The sequence below is a fragment of the Mustela erminea genome, chromosome 14, assembly GCF_009829155.1.
Source record: "Mustela erminea isolate mMusErm1 chromosome 14, mMusErm1.Pri, whole genome shotgun sequence".
NCBI classification, from domain to species: domain Eukaryota; kingdom Metazoa; phylum Chordata; class Mammalia; order Carnivora; family Mustelidae; genus Mustela; species Mustela erminea.
Genome location: NC_045627.1, coordinates 22,084,854 through 22,100,739, shown reverse-complemented (window position 1 = coordinate 22,100,739; position 15,886 = coordinate 22,084,854). Strand labels below are relative to the sequence as shown.

Below are 15,886 nucleotides of genomic sequence, written 5' to 3'. Positions count from 1 at the left end.
TCTTCTTTGGGAGCCTGCCTTTAATGAAATGATGGATGGGAAGAGACAAGCATCTGGAATGTTTAAATATCCTTGTAATGTTGGCTGTTCCATTCACGTCCTAGATCAGACTTTATTAAATGCGCTGTTTGCCCTTGAGTGTCCATAAATTAATTTACTACCTTACTATAAACTAGTGGCCACAAACTAGTTTACTAGTTTACTGTGGTGGAAGCATGTGCACATTTGGGGAGAGCAAGTGTATAGCAGGTTTTAGTAAACTTTTTATTGGAAACTGTCCCTCTTGCTGGGTTTTTACAAACCAAGACACCCAGATATACCAAAAAAAAAAAAAAAAAAAAAAGCCCAGTTGTCTCTCCACCCTCTCCTGGCCACTACTCCCCACATACCTAAAAACCCCCAACTGCATGATTATAACAATGTACATTACTTTTGTCTGTTTCAAATTTGTTTTAAGATTGTATTTATCAGTTTATTAATTTAATGTATTAATTTATTTGAGAGAGAGAGCTCAAGCTGGGGCAAAGAGCAGAGGGAGAAGGACAAGCAGATTTCCCACTGAGCACAGAGCCCCATACAGGGCTCGATCTCACAACCCTGAGATCATGACCTGAGCCGAAATCAGGAGCCAGGCACTCAATGGACTAAGCCACCCAGGTGGTGCTAAAATTGTTTTCATAATCACGGTGAAGTATCATATCTTGTACCAGAATCGTAATAGCATTGTGTACCTTTCCTTTTGTTCGATAGTTTGTTTTGTTGTTGTTGTTGTTGTTGTTGTTTTTTAACTGTGGCTAACCTCTGAGGTATACCTTTCACAACCATATACTGGCCACTTACGAAAGAATCAGTAACAATGTGTCATAAAGGTAATGTTCCAACTTTCATAAGCATTCGCTTCCAAACAGAAGTCCAAGTCATTCTTGTTTGAATCCCAAGGCAGGCGTGTCTCAATGCCTGGCTCTTGGAAAGGTGTAAACGAGTAAGGTTGTTGATGCTAATAAATACATTGGTTGAAAACATGAGTAAATAGATTTTAACAATCTAAATCGGTTAGGAAAAAGTGAGGGTCATTTCTGATCAAAGAGAGAAAATGGGAGTATAAATTGAGCCTTCCAGCAAGATCCTCCCAAACCAACCCTCTTCCTCGGGTTTACTTGCAAGTTGCATTGAGGAGTGGCAACGAGGAGGGTGTGAAGCCTGGGTGGCGTGGGCGTGTCTGGTTTTCAGAGTCAGCCTCCGACTGAGCCAAATAAGCAGCCTGTGCTCTTGCAGGAGAGGCAGGCTTGACGAATGGAATCCTTTGTCTCCCGGAGGCTTGATTGAAGAGAACAGTCTTCTCCTGGGGTCCAGGAGAGAGACGGAGTTCATGAAGTGAGAAGGACAGGAGCATGATGGAGGCCCTGAAAGCTTTGGTGAGAGCAGTGACCCAGTCTGGCTGGTCTTCCACAAAAGCACAGGCTCCCCTTATGGGCCTAGGGTGTTGACCAGGGTGGACGCAGACAGAGAAGGTAATGTGATCAGGGGCAGATGGTGGGAGTGAAATCAGGGTGGGAACCAGGGAGGAGGTGAGAAGTCGTTAGATCCAGCTTGTATTTTATATTTTATTTTAAAGTGTGGTATTGCTCCTATTCCTTTGCCACAAGTGATTTTTTTAAAGCGTTTATTGATTTATTTGACACTGTTTTTTTAAAAGATTTTATTTATTTATTTGACAGAGATCACAAGTAGACAGAGAGGCAGGCAGAAAGAGAGGAGGAAGCAGGCTCCCCGCTGAGCGGAGAGCCCAATGCGGGGTTCGATCCTAGGACCCTGGGATCATGACCTCAGCCACAGGCAGAGGCTTAACCCACTGAGCCACCCAGGTGCCCCTATTTGACACACTGAGAGAGAGTGAGAGAGCACAAGCAGGGGGAGTAGCGAGCAGAGGTGAAGGAGAAGCCGACTCCCTGCTGAGCAGGGACCACCTCCCCACCCAATGTAGGACTCTGGGATCATGATCTGAGCCAAAGCCAGATGCTTCACTGACTGAGCCACCCAGGTGCCCCGTATTTTAGTTTATAGTCAATAAAGTATTCTCTCGGATTATCCGTGACTGTGCACAGAAGCAGGAGTGGAGGCAGGCGGAGGAGCCTGAAGACTTGGCCGCCGTGACTCGTAAACAGCCATGGAGTGGGTTTATGAGGGTGAGAACTCCCTTTAGCAATGTTTGCCGATCCCGACACAGAGGTGTGAGGTGGACCAACGTGCTGAGATAGACAGGAGAGGTCAGCTGGGAGTCATGAGGTTACGGACACTTCTCAGACAATGACATGCGGCCAGGGTCCACCAGGACCTGAGTGGGAGGAGGAGGAGGACACAGTCCAGCCCTCCCTCCTGGGCCTCTCCAGGTGTCAGGAGCGGTGGAGAAAGGGACAGATCAGCAAAGGAGAATGAGGACACGCAGGGAGCAAAGCCAGGAGGAGACCAGGAGAAAGTGCTGTCTTGAAAGGCTACTGAACAGTGCTTGAAATGCTGAAGATAGGTCGCAGGGATAAGGCCTGAGAACAACGCCTGCTGGCATCCAGGTCAGCGTCCTGATGGTTTTCCAAGAACAGGTGTGTGAGGCCAGGGCCGAGCCTGACCTAGGCGAGGGGGTGGGGTGGAGTGGGGGGCTCGGGAACACCTGTGAGGAGGGACTCCCCCCGCAAGTGGTGAACACATGGGTGTGACGGGTGCGTCTTACAGGTTCACCACAAAGATCTCCCGACTGCCGAGGAGAAAATGATCTCCTCTTACTTTCTTAGAATTTATTTCCATGTCTTGATCATCGCCCCCATTTTCCCTTTCTCCCCTAAATCCCACTATCTACTTGAAAGGGTTCACGTTAGAGATGGTGGGGCTGCTTGCCACCAGTCCTCAGGTGCAGGGAGGGAAGGGACTATCCACACTTGCTCGTTTTAATATTGAAAAAGGAGTAGTTTGTGTCTTTCAGTGTTTTGCTCTCCAAAGTAACTAAATAGTGTATTTTTCTTCTACTTTTGCTTTCTTGGCTTTTAGTTTCATTACTGAAAATGGGACTCATGCCCAGAAATAGTCCAAACAAAATCTGGCTTTTAAATATAATGCTTAACTGGTAACTGCAGATGTGGTAGATATAAATAAAGTTACCTTTATGGGATGAAGTGATTTCTTAAAAACGCCGGCTCATTTCACTTGACCTGCTTTTTGTGCTTCCCATCTCATTCACCAGTGATTACAGGGGAACCAAATAAGTCAGATTTTTGAGAATTTCTACTTATGTTGTTTAGAAGCAGAGAGGGTAGGATGACAGGTCTGATGCATGGTCTTGCAGCAGAGCAAAGTGTAATAGTATTAATTTGTGTTAAGTGCCATATTTTACTTCTAACTAATCTGGAGTATCCACGTTATTAATATTCTTTCCTGCCACTAATCTCTTCCATCCGTCTTACATTTGTGTATTCATTTGCATTCTCTGAATTAGACAAACATGTTGTGAATTTCCCTCCGTAGCCTCTCATAAATCAAGACACCTGAATTTGGGTGCTTTCCTGTCTGTTTCTTACATGTGATGCGGCCTTGAACTTAAAACTCATCCTTCTCCTTCTCCATGAACACAAAGGAATATTTTTTGTGTTTAGAGAGGGGTACACAAAAGAGAGTAGGGGTTAAGAATGTAGACCTTGGAGACAGATACCTGGTTAGCTCCCCTGAAACACTGAAATCAGACAAAGTATGTGATAGCAATCCAAACATACTGACCATACTAATGACAAACTAATGTGAGGGTTAAAAGAGTTTCACATGTTATGTTTAAAGATGTGCAGAATTAGATTCTTCTCATAGATCTGATTTGAGTTTTATTTCCTTTTCATTGGATTACTTTGTTTTCATCATGCAGATAATAACATGTTTTCCTGACTTCACAACAGGCAGTAAAAATTAACAACCTACAAGCTAAATGTAAAACATAAACTTCTTTCACCGGAATAAAATTTGGCTTTTTGTTTTCCTGTCACTGTCCATAAATTGTTTTCCTGTGTGTTTATTGGGCGAGGGGGATGGGGACAAATGATAGATTTTATGACTTTTCATGACATCACTAGTATGTCCATATGGATAGGATATAATGGCTTTTGGAATAATTAGCTACAAAATAAAGGCGAGAGAGAAAAGGTCCTGTTCAGAATGACTTGCATGTACGAATTGCTCCTGCTTTAATCAGATCACAGTTGCTGGGTCGGAACCCCATACGGACCAATTAGTTTCATCCAGTATAAAAGCGATGTTTTCTGGTCTTCGACTGTACCTCTCACCCCGATCAGCTGTGCTCAAGGAGCCTGCTGTGTGTCGCAGAGGGGAAGCCTAGAAGAGTGTCCATGGCTCAGCACAAATTAATCATAACCTCTGGATGCAGAAGGAGCTACCCATGGTGTCAACAGCACATATGGGCTATGTGTGAGAGGAATACATAATTCTAGAAAAAGCTACACATTATTTCAGGATTATTGTCCTCAGTGCAGAGCAGAGCTCATGAACATTTTACACTGTGGACCCCTCTTGGCAGTCTGTTCCCAAAGAAAATTCAAATGCACAAAATAAATGGCATAATGTTATAGAGGGAATCTAATTCATTGAGATGGAGTTACCAAAATATTTTTTAAAAAGTTTTTATCCAGGGGCGCCTGGGTGGCTCAGTGGTTTGGGCTGCTGCCTTCGGCTCGGGTCATGATCTCAGGGTCCTGGGATCGAGCCCCGCATCGGGCTCCCTGCTCCGCAGGAAGCCTGCTTCCCTCTCTCTCTCTCTCTCTCTCTCTCTGCCTGCCTCTCTGCCTACTTGTGATCTCTGTCTGTCAAATAAATAAATAAAATCTTTAAAAAAAAAAAAAGTTTTTATCCATGCTTTAAATAACATAATGCTACAGTGACTTTATTCATTACCATAAATTCAAATTAGTAATTAGCATAAATTATATTTCAGAATATCTTCAATATTAATACTAATGTGAAGGAAAGAAAGTATTGTGATTTTTCTTGGTTCAGAGTTACCAGCCTTGCTAAACATCACTGTGATTTGTTACTTACCCTATTAGTTGACGAAAATGCTAAATTACAATTGGAGGAAAGTGCACAACTGTCTTTTAGAAGGCCTAGGTTCTTGCCTCTGGGTTGAAAAATCAGAGATATCTATCTGAGCTATTTATAAATTTTCATGACCAAAATGTTATTATTTCTTCCAGGAAAGCACTCCACTATTTAATGTAAAATATTTAACTTTCACCTGGAATTGATTTCAAAATACAACTATTGTGGTTATAGGGAAAACTTACTAATAAAAATTGACAGTGGGGACTTTGAATTTATTTTAATAAATGTACATTATATTGGGTTGTATCAAGGTTTCCCCTAACAGGTGGAGGAAATTTTCCAGAACTCAGATGTGATGAAATCTTCTCTCAAATAAAACTTTTGGACTCATATAGAATAAGACAAATTTTCTTAATAAAACAAAAAGTCAGGGGTTGGTGTTTCCCTAATTCCCAACATGACTACATGGCCATGGAAAGAAAATATATTAGAAATATCAATTGTCATCAATTTTTTATACTAAAGAGGAGAAAAAAGAGGAAAACAAACATATTTCTAGGACATGAATATCAATTTTACTTGAATAATGTATGCAATTAAATAATATTTGAAATTCTACAACTACTAAAAGTATTTCATTGAAATCATCTCTGCCCCATATATGAAGCTTTTGAGGACTTTCCATGGGCAGAAATGTAGTCTTAATCTATTAATTTTATATGGAAACATCAATTATTTGGGGATTAGATCATTCATGTGGAGTTAGAAGACACAGAGGAGAATAAAGTAAATATGATACTTTATGAATCTTTTTTCCTTGGACTTGCATATTTTTTTAAAGATTTTATTTATTTATTTGATAGACGGAGATCACAAGTAGGCAAAGAAGCAGGCAGAGAGAGAGGAGGAAGCAGGCTCCCAGCTGAGCAGAGAGCCTTATGCAGGCCTTGATCCCAGGACTCTGGGATCATGACCTGAGCCGAAGGCAGAGGCTTTAACCCACTGAGCCACCCAGGCACCCGGACTTACATATTTTATCAGCAATTTACCACATGTCTTCTTTCTTGGTTTTCTGTCTACTTATGTGAAAGCACAGCTATCTCTTCTTTTTTTTTTTTCTTTTAAAGATTTTTATTTATTTATTTGACAGAGAGCACAAGTAGAGGGAGAAGCAGGCTCCCCACTGAGCAGGGAGCCCAATGTGGGGCTCGATCCCAGGAACCTGGGGTCAAGACCTTAGCTGAAGGCAGAGGCTTTAATCCACTGAGCCACCCAGGAGCCCACAGTTATCTCTTCTAACAACATTCAGCAGCAGATACAATAACTCACAGCAATGATTATTAATATATATTTTTTAAATATATGCTGAATTTTAGGACAGGAGACCAAAAGTTGATGAAGCCTCTGTGGACTTTCTCTTCCTTTTTTATGCTTTCTAAGGGCCCCTCAACTCTAAAGCATTTCTTCTTTCTGTACTGACACCCATTCGAAAAAGAATCCTCAAAAATAGCATGAAAAGTGACCCTCTAAGATGATCCAAGAACATACAACATTTTAACCTTTTTAAAAATTCCTTTCTAGGCTGAACAGGACAATGGCCATCCTCTGCCTGCCTTCGCCAGTCTCCATATTGAAATCCTGGATGAAAATAATCAGAGTCCGTATTTTACAATGCCCAGTTACCAAGGCTATATCCTGGAATCTGCCCCTGTGGGAGCAACCATCTCTGACAGTCTAAACTTGACCTCCCCTCTGAGAATCGTGGTTCTGGACAAAGATATAGAAGATGTAAGCTCAGTATAAATGTTGCTCTTGTTTCCTTGACGCAACTTATTATATTTATGTCAACAGGAACTTTGACAAAGACGTCGCGATGGGAGCTATGGAATAGAGAACAGAGTCCTTGTGAATAAGAGTCTCATAAATGACAATCTTAGTGTTGTAATTTCATTTCATGTCAAGAATACTATAAGAAAAGAGCATATTTGAATTTAGCCACCTTTTTTTTTTTCAGTTTTATGGATACTGCATATAGGGAAGAAAACAAATGTTTCATTTATATTTGCTAAACCCCCAGGAATCTTTTTTATTAACATGGGTTAAAAACTGTATATACAGTTGCTGATAGGGAAGAGTCATGGCATTAGACAATGAGTCTACAAAAACACAAAGGCAGTGCTGGAGTATGATTTGGGGGACTTTGCTGACCCTATGTTATTTGGGGGCAGCTGATTTGCTCCTGCTTCTGCTGGTGGCTGTGCTGAAGCTTAGATGGTCTGCTCTACACATAGTAGTCCATAGTGGTGACACTAGGTTACACATGGGGAAATGTTCCAGGCTGGGTGGATCAGCCTATTTTTCCCCTTCAGTCCCTCTCTGGTTGTAGAGAACAGACAGAAAATCTATACCAGGCCAGTCAGAGCACTTCCAGGAAAGGAAAAACAAGGGACTGGAGCTGGAAGGTTTTGGCATGATGTATTAAAGAAATACTCTCGAGCCACTGGAGCCAAATGTGCTGGCCTCATGGCAGCAGTTTGTCACCAGCAGAGGAGAAGGGGCAGAAAAGAGTCCTGTTGGGGCTGTCGGGTAAGACTTTCCCTGAGGATGGAGGTGTTCTGCAGCCGTGTTGTTCACCCCAGGAGCTGCGAGCCCCGTGTGGTTGTGCAGTGCTCAGCGTGAACTGGACTAGGAACCCCATTTTAATGTTGTTGTTATTTTTTTTTAATTAACTTAAGTGTAAATCATCCTCTGTCACTAATTGGACAGCGCAGCTATGGCGTGTCCCCCAGATCTCATTCCATGGGTTTTGTCATCTGTCTGGTAAACGAACTTCCAGACTTTTTTTTTTTTTTCTCTTTCTGGAAAAAGTGCGTAACACTTCACCAAGGCTTTGACAACTCCATGTGCACATTCCTCTTCCCAGGTCCCTTCCTGCCTCCCAGTCCTTTCTCTACTCTCATCCACTGTTCTTGTCTTTCTTATTTCTCCTCTTCTATCTCATCATGTTATCACGTCACAAATATCACAGCAGTAGCTGTCACTGAGTTCTAAGTACCTGCCAGACAGTATAGTAATTGCTTTATCTTGTATTAATTCTCTTAAATCTCATGGCAAACATAATAGATGCAATTTCCCATATAGCAAAAGGGGAGATGGAAGCTATTTTAAATGCCTAACAGTGATCACAGCGTTCATAAATGGTGGAGCTGGTCCTTGAGCCAAGGTCTATGGGAAGTGAAGTCCTTGATTTTAAGCACCAAACTAAAGCCCCTATCTCTTTGCTACAGTCTGGCTCTAATCTGACTATGATAATGGCTGATGAATGCTACAGACTTTCTTCCAGAAAAGTGCATATCCATGCACAACTTCCCATCCTAGCTTTAAGGGGTTAGGGATTCCCTGAATGTCTTCATTTAGTGAATGCTTGCTAGAAAACTCAGAGTCACCCTAAGTTACTGGTAGAACGAATGCTGTCCCATAAATTTTGGTATGGCTCCTATTTCATTTTTAAATGGAATGCATAATCATACTTTGAGCAGTGACTAGCTAATTTGTGAGATTATCATGGTTTATGTCATACCTTCATGAACACAGTGGTAAGCAAAAGCTAAATCCTGAAGAAGAAAAATAAAAACAAGCAACTAAATCCTGAAGAAAAAGAAAAAAAAAAAGGCTAAATCCTGAAGAAGTTTTAGTTTCTCCATAATTGCAAAATGTACATGTCTGTACTCATTGATGTATTTACTATTATTATTATTATTATTTTGCTTGATGTGTTTATATTTCTGAATGGTTGCACACTAAGCCCTACACTAGTTTGTGTACATGCCAACTTTTCTGGATTTTCATTCTCTTTAAAGATTTTCAGATTGCTTCTAAGAACCTATCAAGAATGGTGGGACTTGCAGGGTGTCACTGAGGCATGTGGGGGAGCTCCTGGGTCTAGAACACCTGGGAAACATGATTAGCATTGTCCTCTGAGCGCCGACAATTCCAGTGAGCCTATTAAATGCTCTGAGTGTTTCCAGGGGTGAGGCGACAGGCTGTGGTTCTGGGGAGTTTGTGCTTTGGAGTTAAACAGCCCTGTTTGACTCTTGGTTCTACCGCGTAATGGCTGTAGCATATGGAGGGGCTCTCATTCACCAGTTGCTTCACCAGTTGCTCCATTTGCTTAATCACCTGTGATCCAAAAGATCAATGATTGCTGCCTTGACCTGCTCCTTTACTCGGGGCTGGCGTGGATGGGTGGGGAGAGCACCATTCCCATAGATGAGGCCATACAGATGGAGAGTGGTGCCACTACCACATCTCATTAAAATATCACATACTTGAACACTGTGTATCTGGCCACTCATTTCTTATTTAGGCCCATCCTCTTTCTGAAATTAACAACAATGAGTGCCATGAGGTGTCCTGAAAGGGAACCAGTATCTCTAATCTAGTTATAAATGTTTCCAAAACATCCTTCCTATTTTGTCCTCTGAATGTTTCAGGACTCTCTTTTCTTTTCCCATCTTTACGACCATCACCCTACTCGCCTCTCATTAGAATTGCCTCCTGACATGCTTGCCATTGTATCTTTTTCTGACTCAGGCCTCTCTCTCACCTGGCCACTAATGGTGATCTCTTCGAGAGGTCACGTGGGACTGTGCCATCTGTCTGCCTAGCATGCTGGTAGGACATCGCGTACCCCATACAAGAGAATGGACAGTGTTGCTCAATGCCTGAGCATTCCTACCCCATCATGTGCTCAAACTCCCTGGCTCACCTGTTTCCTTTAACAATTACTTGTAGTCTCCTCCACATGCCAACCTGCTTCTCATCTCATTTCCATTGTTTATGACATTTTCATGTTTTGAAATGTTTAATCCTTCATTTCCTAAGCTGACTTGGACAACTTATGCTCAGTGTTTAGAATTTCACTCAGACTTTCCCTCATCCAAGCATCTTGCCCAGATTCTGCTTCCTCCCAGATAAGCTGCCTTTCTCACCTCTGTGCATTTCTCTAGTGCTCTACTCACTAGATGTCTTGTAGATGTCTTGCTCCCTCTGAATGTAAATGGAGGATAGAGCCTACATCTCAGTCACTTCTGTATCTTGAAGATCTAATGCAGTTCCCAGAAATTAATAGGTTCTAGTGATTATTTAATGAGCTCATGCATTCGAGCATGAGTAAAGGGATGAGGACATCTAATATATGCATCAAAAATTCAAGTGATATTGATTTAACTGTGTTACAGCATGGCCCCATTCCATGGTGGGACGACTAATTCCTAGAAAGCTCTTCATCATATTGAATTGGAACTAACCTTCTTGCAATTCATCCAGTATTCCTTACAGCTTTCCTTTGCAGCACACAGAATAAATTTGTAGAATAGTGACTAATATGTTTCAAGATACATTGATGTCCTTCTGAATCATCTCTTTTTCCAGGCCAACAACTGTTTGTTTTTAAAAAGTAAAATATGTTCATTGCTAGGTTACTTTAAGGTCTGTGTTAACAAAAGAAACTTTAAGGCCCTGGAAGTTCACAGGCAAGAATTTTACTACATGGTAAATTCTTGCTGTTTCTGAATGTCAGAATTAGTGAAATCAATCAGCACAGAGATAATAGGATTTAAGAATAAAGACAGAGACATGTCACCACATGCAGACGTTATTAACAGAAATGGAGGTTCCATATCAGGCATGAAAAGAAGTCCTCACGGTAGCAGTCAGTTTCCTGAGTTGTTTCAAGAATAGCTGTGCCATGGGGCATATGCCAAGAGGAGAACGGACTTGGATTATTTGTCTAAAAATGAAGCTCTGTTTCTTTCCTTCAGCTCAGGGGAAAATAAGACAAAGCTTTAAAACACAGTAGCAAGGATTGGTGAGTTGTGATGTTATTAATGGTGTACCTTCCAAGTCAGAATCTTGAGTCACAATGAACCTGAAAAAAAGAGTACAAAAATTGTGTTAGTGTTTCTTTTCTGTAGTTTTATAAATAGCGACATCTAGATACATATATTATATACAGAGAGAGATATGAATCACCTTTATGTGGTTTTTTTTCAAGTACTCTTAGCTTATACTTTCAAAATAGCTCAGAAGATAGGTAAACAAGACATGGCCAAGGTTTTCAGGAGGATGTCAGAAACCACTGGGTTTTCAGAAGCAGAGCTACCAGAAGTTGGTTCTTGAATTCTGGTTACAAAAAAATAAGTAAGTAACAAGGAACAGGAATCAACAGAGGTTACTCACTTGGCTTTTAGAAAGGCAGTGAGTCACTTAACAATTCCAGCTGGGATCATGTTCCTGCATCAAGTGTTACTGTTTTGAGATAAAGACATCCTTGACTCTAGTACAAAACACTTCAAGGTGCTGATATGTGTTTATATGCTTTATACATATTGATATGCCATTGTATGTAAATTATGTCAGAGTATGAAGACAAAAGTTGAAAAAAGTTATTAGTTTAAATGTACTAGAAAATGTCATTGTTGTCTGTTTCTCACTAGTGTATACTTGGATGCCATATGCGTGTTTGTGGTCATATATGCTTACATTGTTTTTTCTTGATGTTAAATTTGCAAATAGGTCCCACCTGGTGGAGTTCCTGTAGGTACTGGGTGTTTATTTTGAGTTTGTTGTGAATTGCTGTGGTTATTTCTTAGCTCTTTTTCGATTTTCTACTACAACAAGTAGACTGTTAATTCATGATCACTTATACAGAAACCTACAACTACCATAAATATGTATATGCTTGTAGATGTAATTGAAATGTATGTTCCTCATGTTATTGGTTAGAGTAGAATGAATTGTGCAGAACCCAAAGTGCAGCTGAACTTTAGCAAAGATTATTCAGTTGTTAAATGTTTTTGCAGTCCATGACAACCATGCATAATTCATCACAGTATTCTTTCTAAAAGATTCTAAGTGTGGAGCTGAACCTTTTTGAACAAGTTCCTCTGAAGACAACCACTGCTGACCAGTTCAAATTGATAGATGAGATTAATCTTTTTTTGTCATTTCTTATTATACTTTATAATTTATGTATGCCCATAAGTATGCATATGTATGTATATGCACATATACTCACATTTCTGTGTTATATATGTGTATATATATATGAGAATGCATATAAACGTGTGTGTGTGTGTGTGTGTGTGTGAGATATGATATTTTAATTCTTGTTGGAAACCCAAAATTGGCTTTAAATCCAATTATTTATTATTTTGAATGTCTTTCTTCTATATGATGGGATTTCTAATTCTACATTCACCTGTTTGTTTACATTTGCATATGTGCTTACCTTCACCTTCCTTTTTTAAAATTTTGTGCTGTAAGTGAGCATCAGAGTTTATTTTACCCTCCCAGAAAATAATACACAAATCAGTGAAATGATATACTTATGATATATACCAAATATATACTTTAGACAAAAAAATCTGCCATTTGTCTGAAGGAAAAAAGAACATTTATTAATCAGCCTTCTTTGTACATAAGAATTAGTTAAAAAACTAATGTGTATTTTAAACAAATTTATAGACACAAGGACTACATAAAATCCATTGTCCCTATCAGAATAGTATGCCAGAACGTTATCGATTTACACTCATAATATACCATACCTGAAACTAGTGTTAAAAATAAATCCAAGTGTTAAGCTTTGAGTAACAACTAGCTAGATATTTCCGAATATGTATTCTTAAATTCTTGTCCTCAAGAAACATCCAGATATTCACCAATGAGATCTACAGATCCAATATATAGATTTTAAAAAGTTGGCACATGACCTGTTTATAAAATTTGCAAGTTAAAATTTAATCAAAGGTTAACTGAGCAGGACAGATTAAGATGTCATGGACAATTGTAGCTTTCCGTGTTATGTTATCTCTTAAAAAATAAAAAAATCTGCATGTCTGGGAAGTGTTACTTTACTCCCCAGTAATTACAACAGGACTTGAAGTGAAGAAAAATTATCCAAAGGTCTTTAATGTTTCTAGTTATCAAATACAAGTGTCTGTTTATGAGGTCCTGGTGTGTATATTGTCTTCAAATGCAAAGCCTTTGACAGTGAAAAACTTGCTTCTTCTGTCAACTGGGAAAGGGTCTATGTTGTTTGGGACACAAGCATATTATGCAGTTTTACATATGCACATGCTGGTTCACAAGCCAACATTCACTGCAGTTTTGCACCCTCACAATACCTAGCATTAAAAAAAAAAGTGCCTACAACATGTGTTGAGGATATGCATGAATATATCTAACAATTCTACTAACAGAGGCTCCAGTTGAAAGGAAGAAAAAAAATTGGGAAAATGTTCATTCTATGCAAGTAAAGAATGACCGAAGTACTTGAATAAAGGGAAGGAAGTAAGTATTTGCTTTATCAGGTCCCATAGCAGAACTTACTCACTTTGAATTACTGGGTGTTTCAAGTCTGGGCAAAGGAAGCTATTCTTCAGCACCATTATGAGTAAAGTCAGAGAACACAAAAAAAATATATGAATTTAACAGGCTAGTGATTTTACCTTGATTGGTGAAATCAAGGACAAACATTAAAAAAATGACAGACACTCCTACTTATTTAGGGTTTTTTGTGGTTGTTGTTCATTGAAACTGCATTCTAACTTTTCTGCTCATTTAAAAATAATCATTGGATTTTATCACAATTGACTTTAAAGTACACAGTAAGAAGCAACCTCAAAATGTCGTTCAAGATAAATTGAGTTTACATGCATTTTATAATCTGTTTTTAAAACAAATATTTTTTTTAATTAATTTTTTATTTTTTATAAACATATATTTTTATCCCCAGGGGTAAAGGTCTGTGAATCACCAGGTTTACACACTTCACAGCACTCACCAAAGCACATACCCTCCCCAATGTCCATAATCCCACCCCCTTCTCCCAAACCCCCTCCCCCCAGCAGCCCTCAGTTTGTTTTGTGAGATTAAGAGTCATTTATGGTTTGTCTCCCTCCCAATCCCATCTTGTTTCATTTATTCTTCTCCTACCCACTTAAGCCCCCATGTTGCATCACCACTTCCTCATATCAGGGAGATCATATGATAGTTGTCTTTCTCTGCTTGACTTATTTCATGCTTAGTAAAACAAATATTTTAACTTATTAACTAACATGCTTGATTATCCAAACACCCCACCTGCTAGCCGTGCTGACCAATGGGGTTCATGACCCTGACATGGAGCCTGAGGTTCCTGCTTGAAAGTATCCAAGGAAAGCCTCTGACTTTTCACAACTCTTAACAACATTGATTATTTTATAGTCAAGAAACCAGTGGAAATTATTATATATAGCATTATTTTTTCTTGTTCCAGGATCAATAAATGTAACATACTAAACCGACATCACAATCACGGACATAGAAGCTACAATAGTATACCATTTAAATGCTATCTCCTAATGAGATGTTACAAATATAGAACTTGTGTTTAGTTTAAATGAAACCATTCATTTCAAAGTTGTTTGAAACATACCTATTGCATTTTTAAAAAGGTATGTAGGTTACAGTATCTGTGGATCAAGCCATGCCTACCTTTTAATATAGTAGGACACATTTCAACTTTCTCACTTACACATAGAAATTTTTAAAAGGTCAGTTCTAATTTTTTAATCAAATGAACATGCCTTTAACAATTCCAAAGTCTATAGTCTGCCCTCAGCCCCGGATTTCAGATTTGGAAAAGTACTCTATGATATTAGATTATATTTCACACTGTGCTATGCATCATATGTATTTTTTCATTTGAGTCTAGTTGACACGTGCTGTGACATGAGTTTCAGGTAAACTTCTCTGTATGTTATGCTGAGCTCAGCACATGAGTAGGTCCCATCTGTCACTGCACAGTGGTCTTACAGGACCAGTGACTATCCCCTGTCCTGTGCAGTTCATCCCAGGACTTACTCATTCCATAACTGGAAGCCTGTTATATATTACAGGCTCCCCTTAATGCACAATATTTTTATAGTTGCCAAAACCTATAGAAACACCTCACCTCCCTGTGTCAAGTCTGTTGATGTTGTTTTCATAAAGCTTTGTCCATAGTCCTGTTTCCCCCACTGTTCATTTCTCTTCCCCACCTGCCTTCTTACTCTACCACCAGACACCAGTTCATGTCTCCCCACTTACATCCTTGTTCTTTCTCTAACAGGCAGAGATTAATACCTTATCTTTCAGGACGGCAGTAATACTGTGAAGGGTTTCCAATGCATAGTTAATTATCTCTGTTTTGAGCTCTGTAACCCCTTCTTCTTTATGTATATGTCATTTTTCTGAACTCTTATCGGACACAATGCAGCCAATTCATATATCTTCAATCTAATCATCTGAAATTTTTAAATTAAAATAAACATTATGTTTCCCTTTGGAGAGTCTTTGCAGCATTAAAATAAGAAAAAGCAAGCATGCTATTTATAGGTAATGAATTATAAATAACCAATTTTATTTATTTTACATTAAATGTGAAAATAGAAGAGTACTAGGCATATGTGCAGTTTATTACTACAAATGAAGTAGTTGTACAATCCTACAGCTAAAATTTGGGGCTTCAGTTTTCTTTTCTTGCATTTATTTCTTATTCCTCAAGTCCGATGAAGTTCCGGAGAATATTGATATTAAATAACCAAAAAGAATATATTCAATTGGATTGTTACCTATCCTATTCTTTTCCTTTTATTTACATTAAGTGTACTTGTACTCACTTTGCTATGATGTTTTCCACAAAAGTGGTCATTGTCTTTGCATAATTCAGCTCAGTGATGAGTGAATGTCTAGTGAAACCTATCGTGTCTTT

At 39.3% G+C, this 15,886-nt stretch overlaps 1 protein-coding gene across 1 annotated transcript in view; it reads left to right on the top strand.

Moving 5' to 3' along the window:
* PCDH15 (protocadherin related 15) overlaps positions 1 to 15,886 on the top strand; it is a 1,723,534-nt gene that overhangs the window by 1,348,504 nt on the left and 359,144 nt on the right. Inside the window, exon 14 of the mRNA XM_032313059.1 lies at positions 6,670 to 6,876. Coding sequence (XP_032168950.1) covers positions 6,670 to 6,876 — 207 coding nt within the window. The remainder of the gene's footprint in view (positions 1 to 6,669; positions 6,877 to 15,886) is intronic.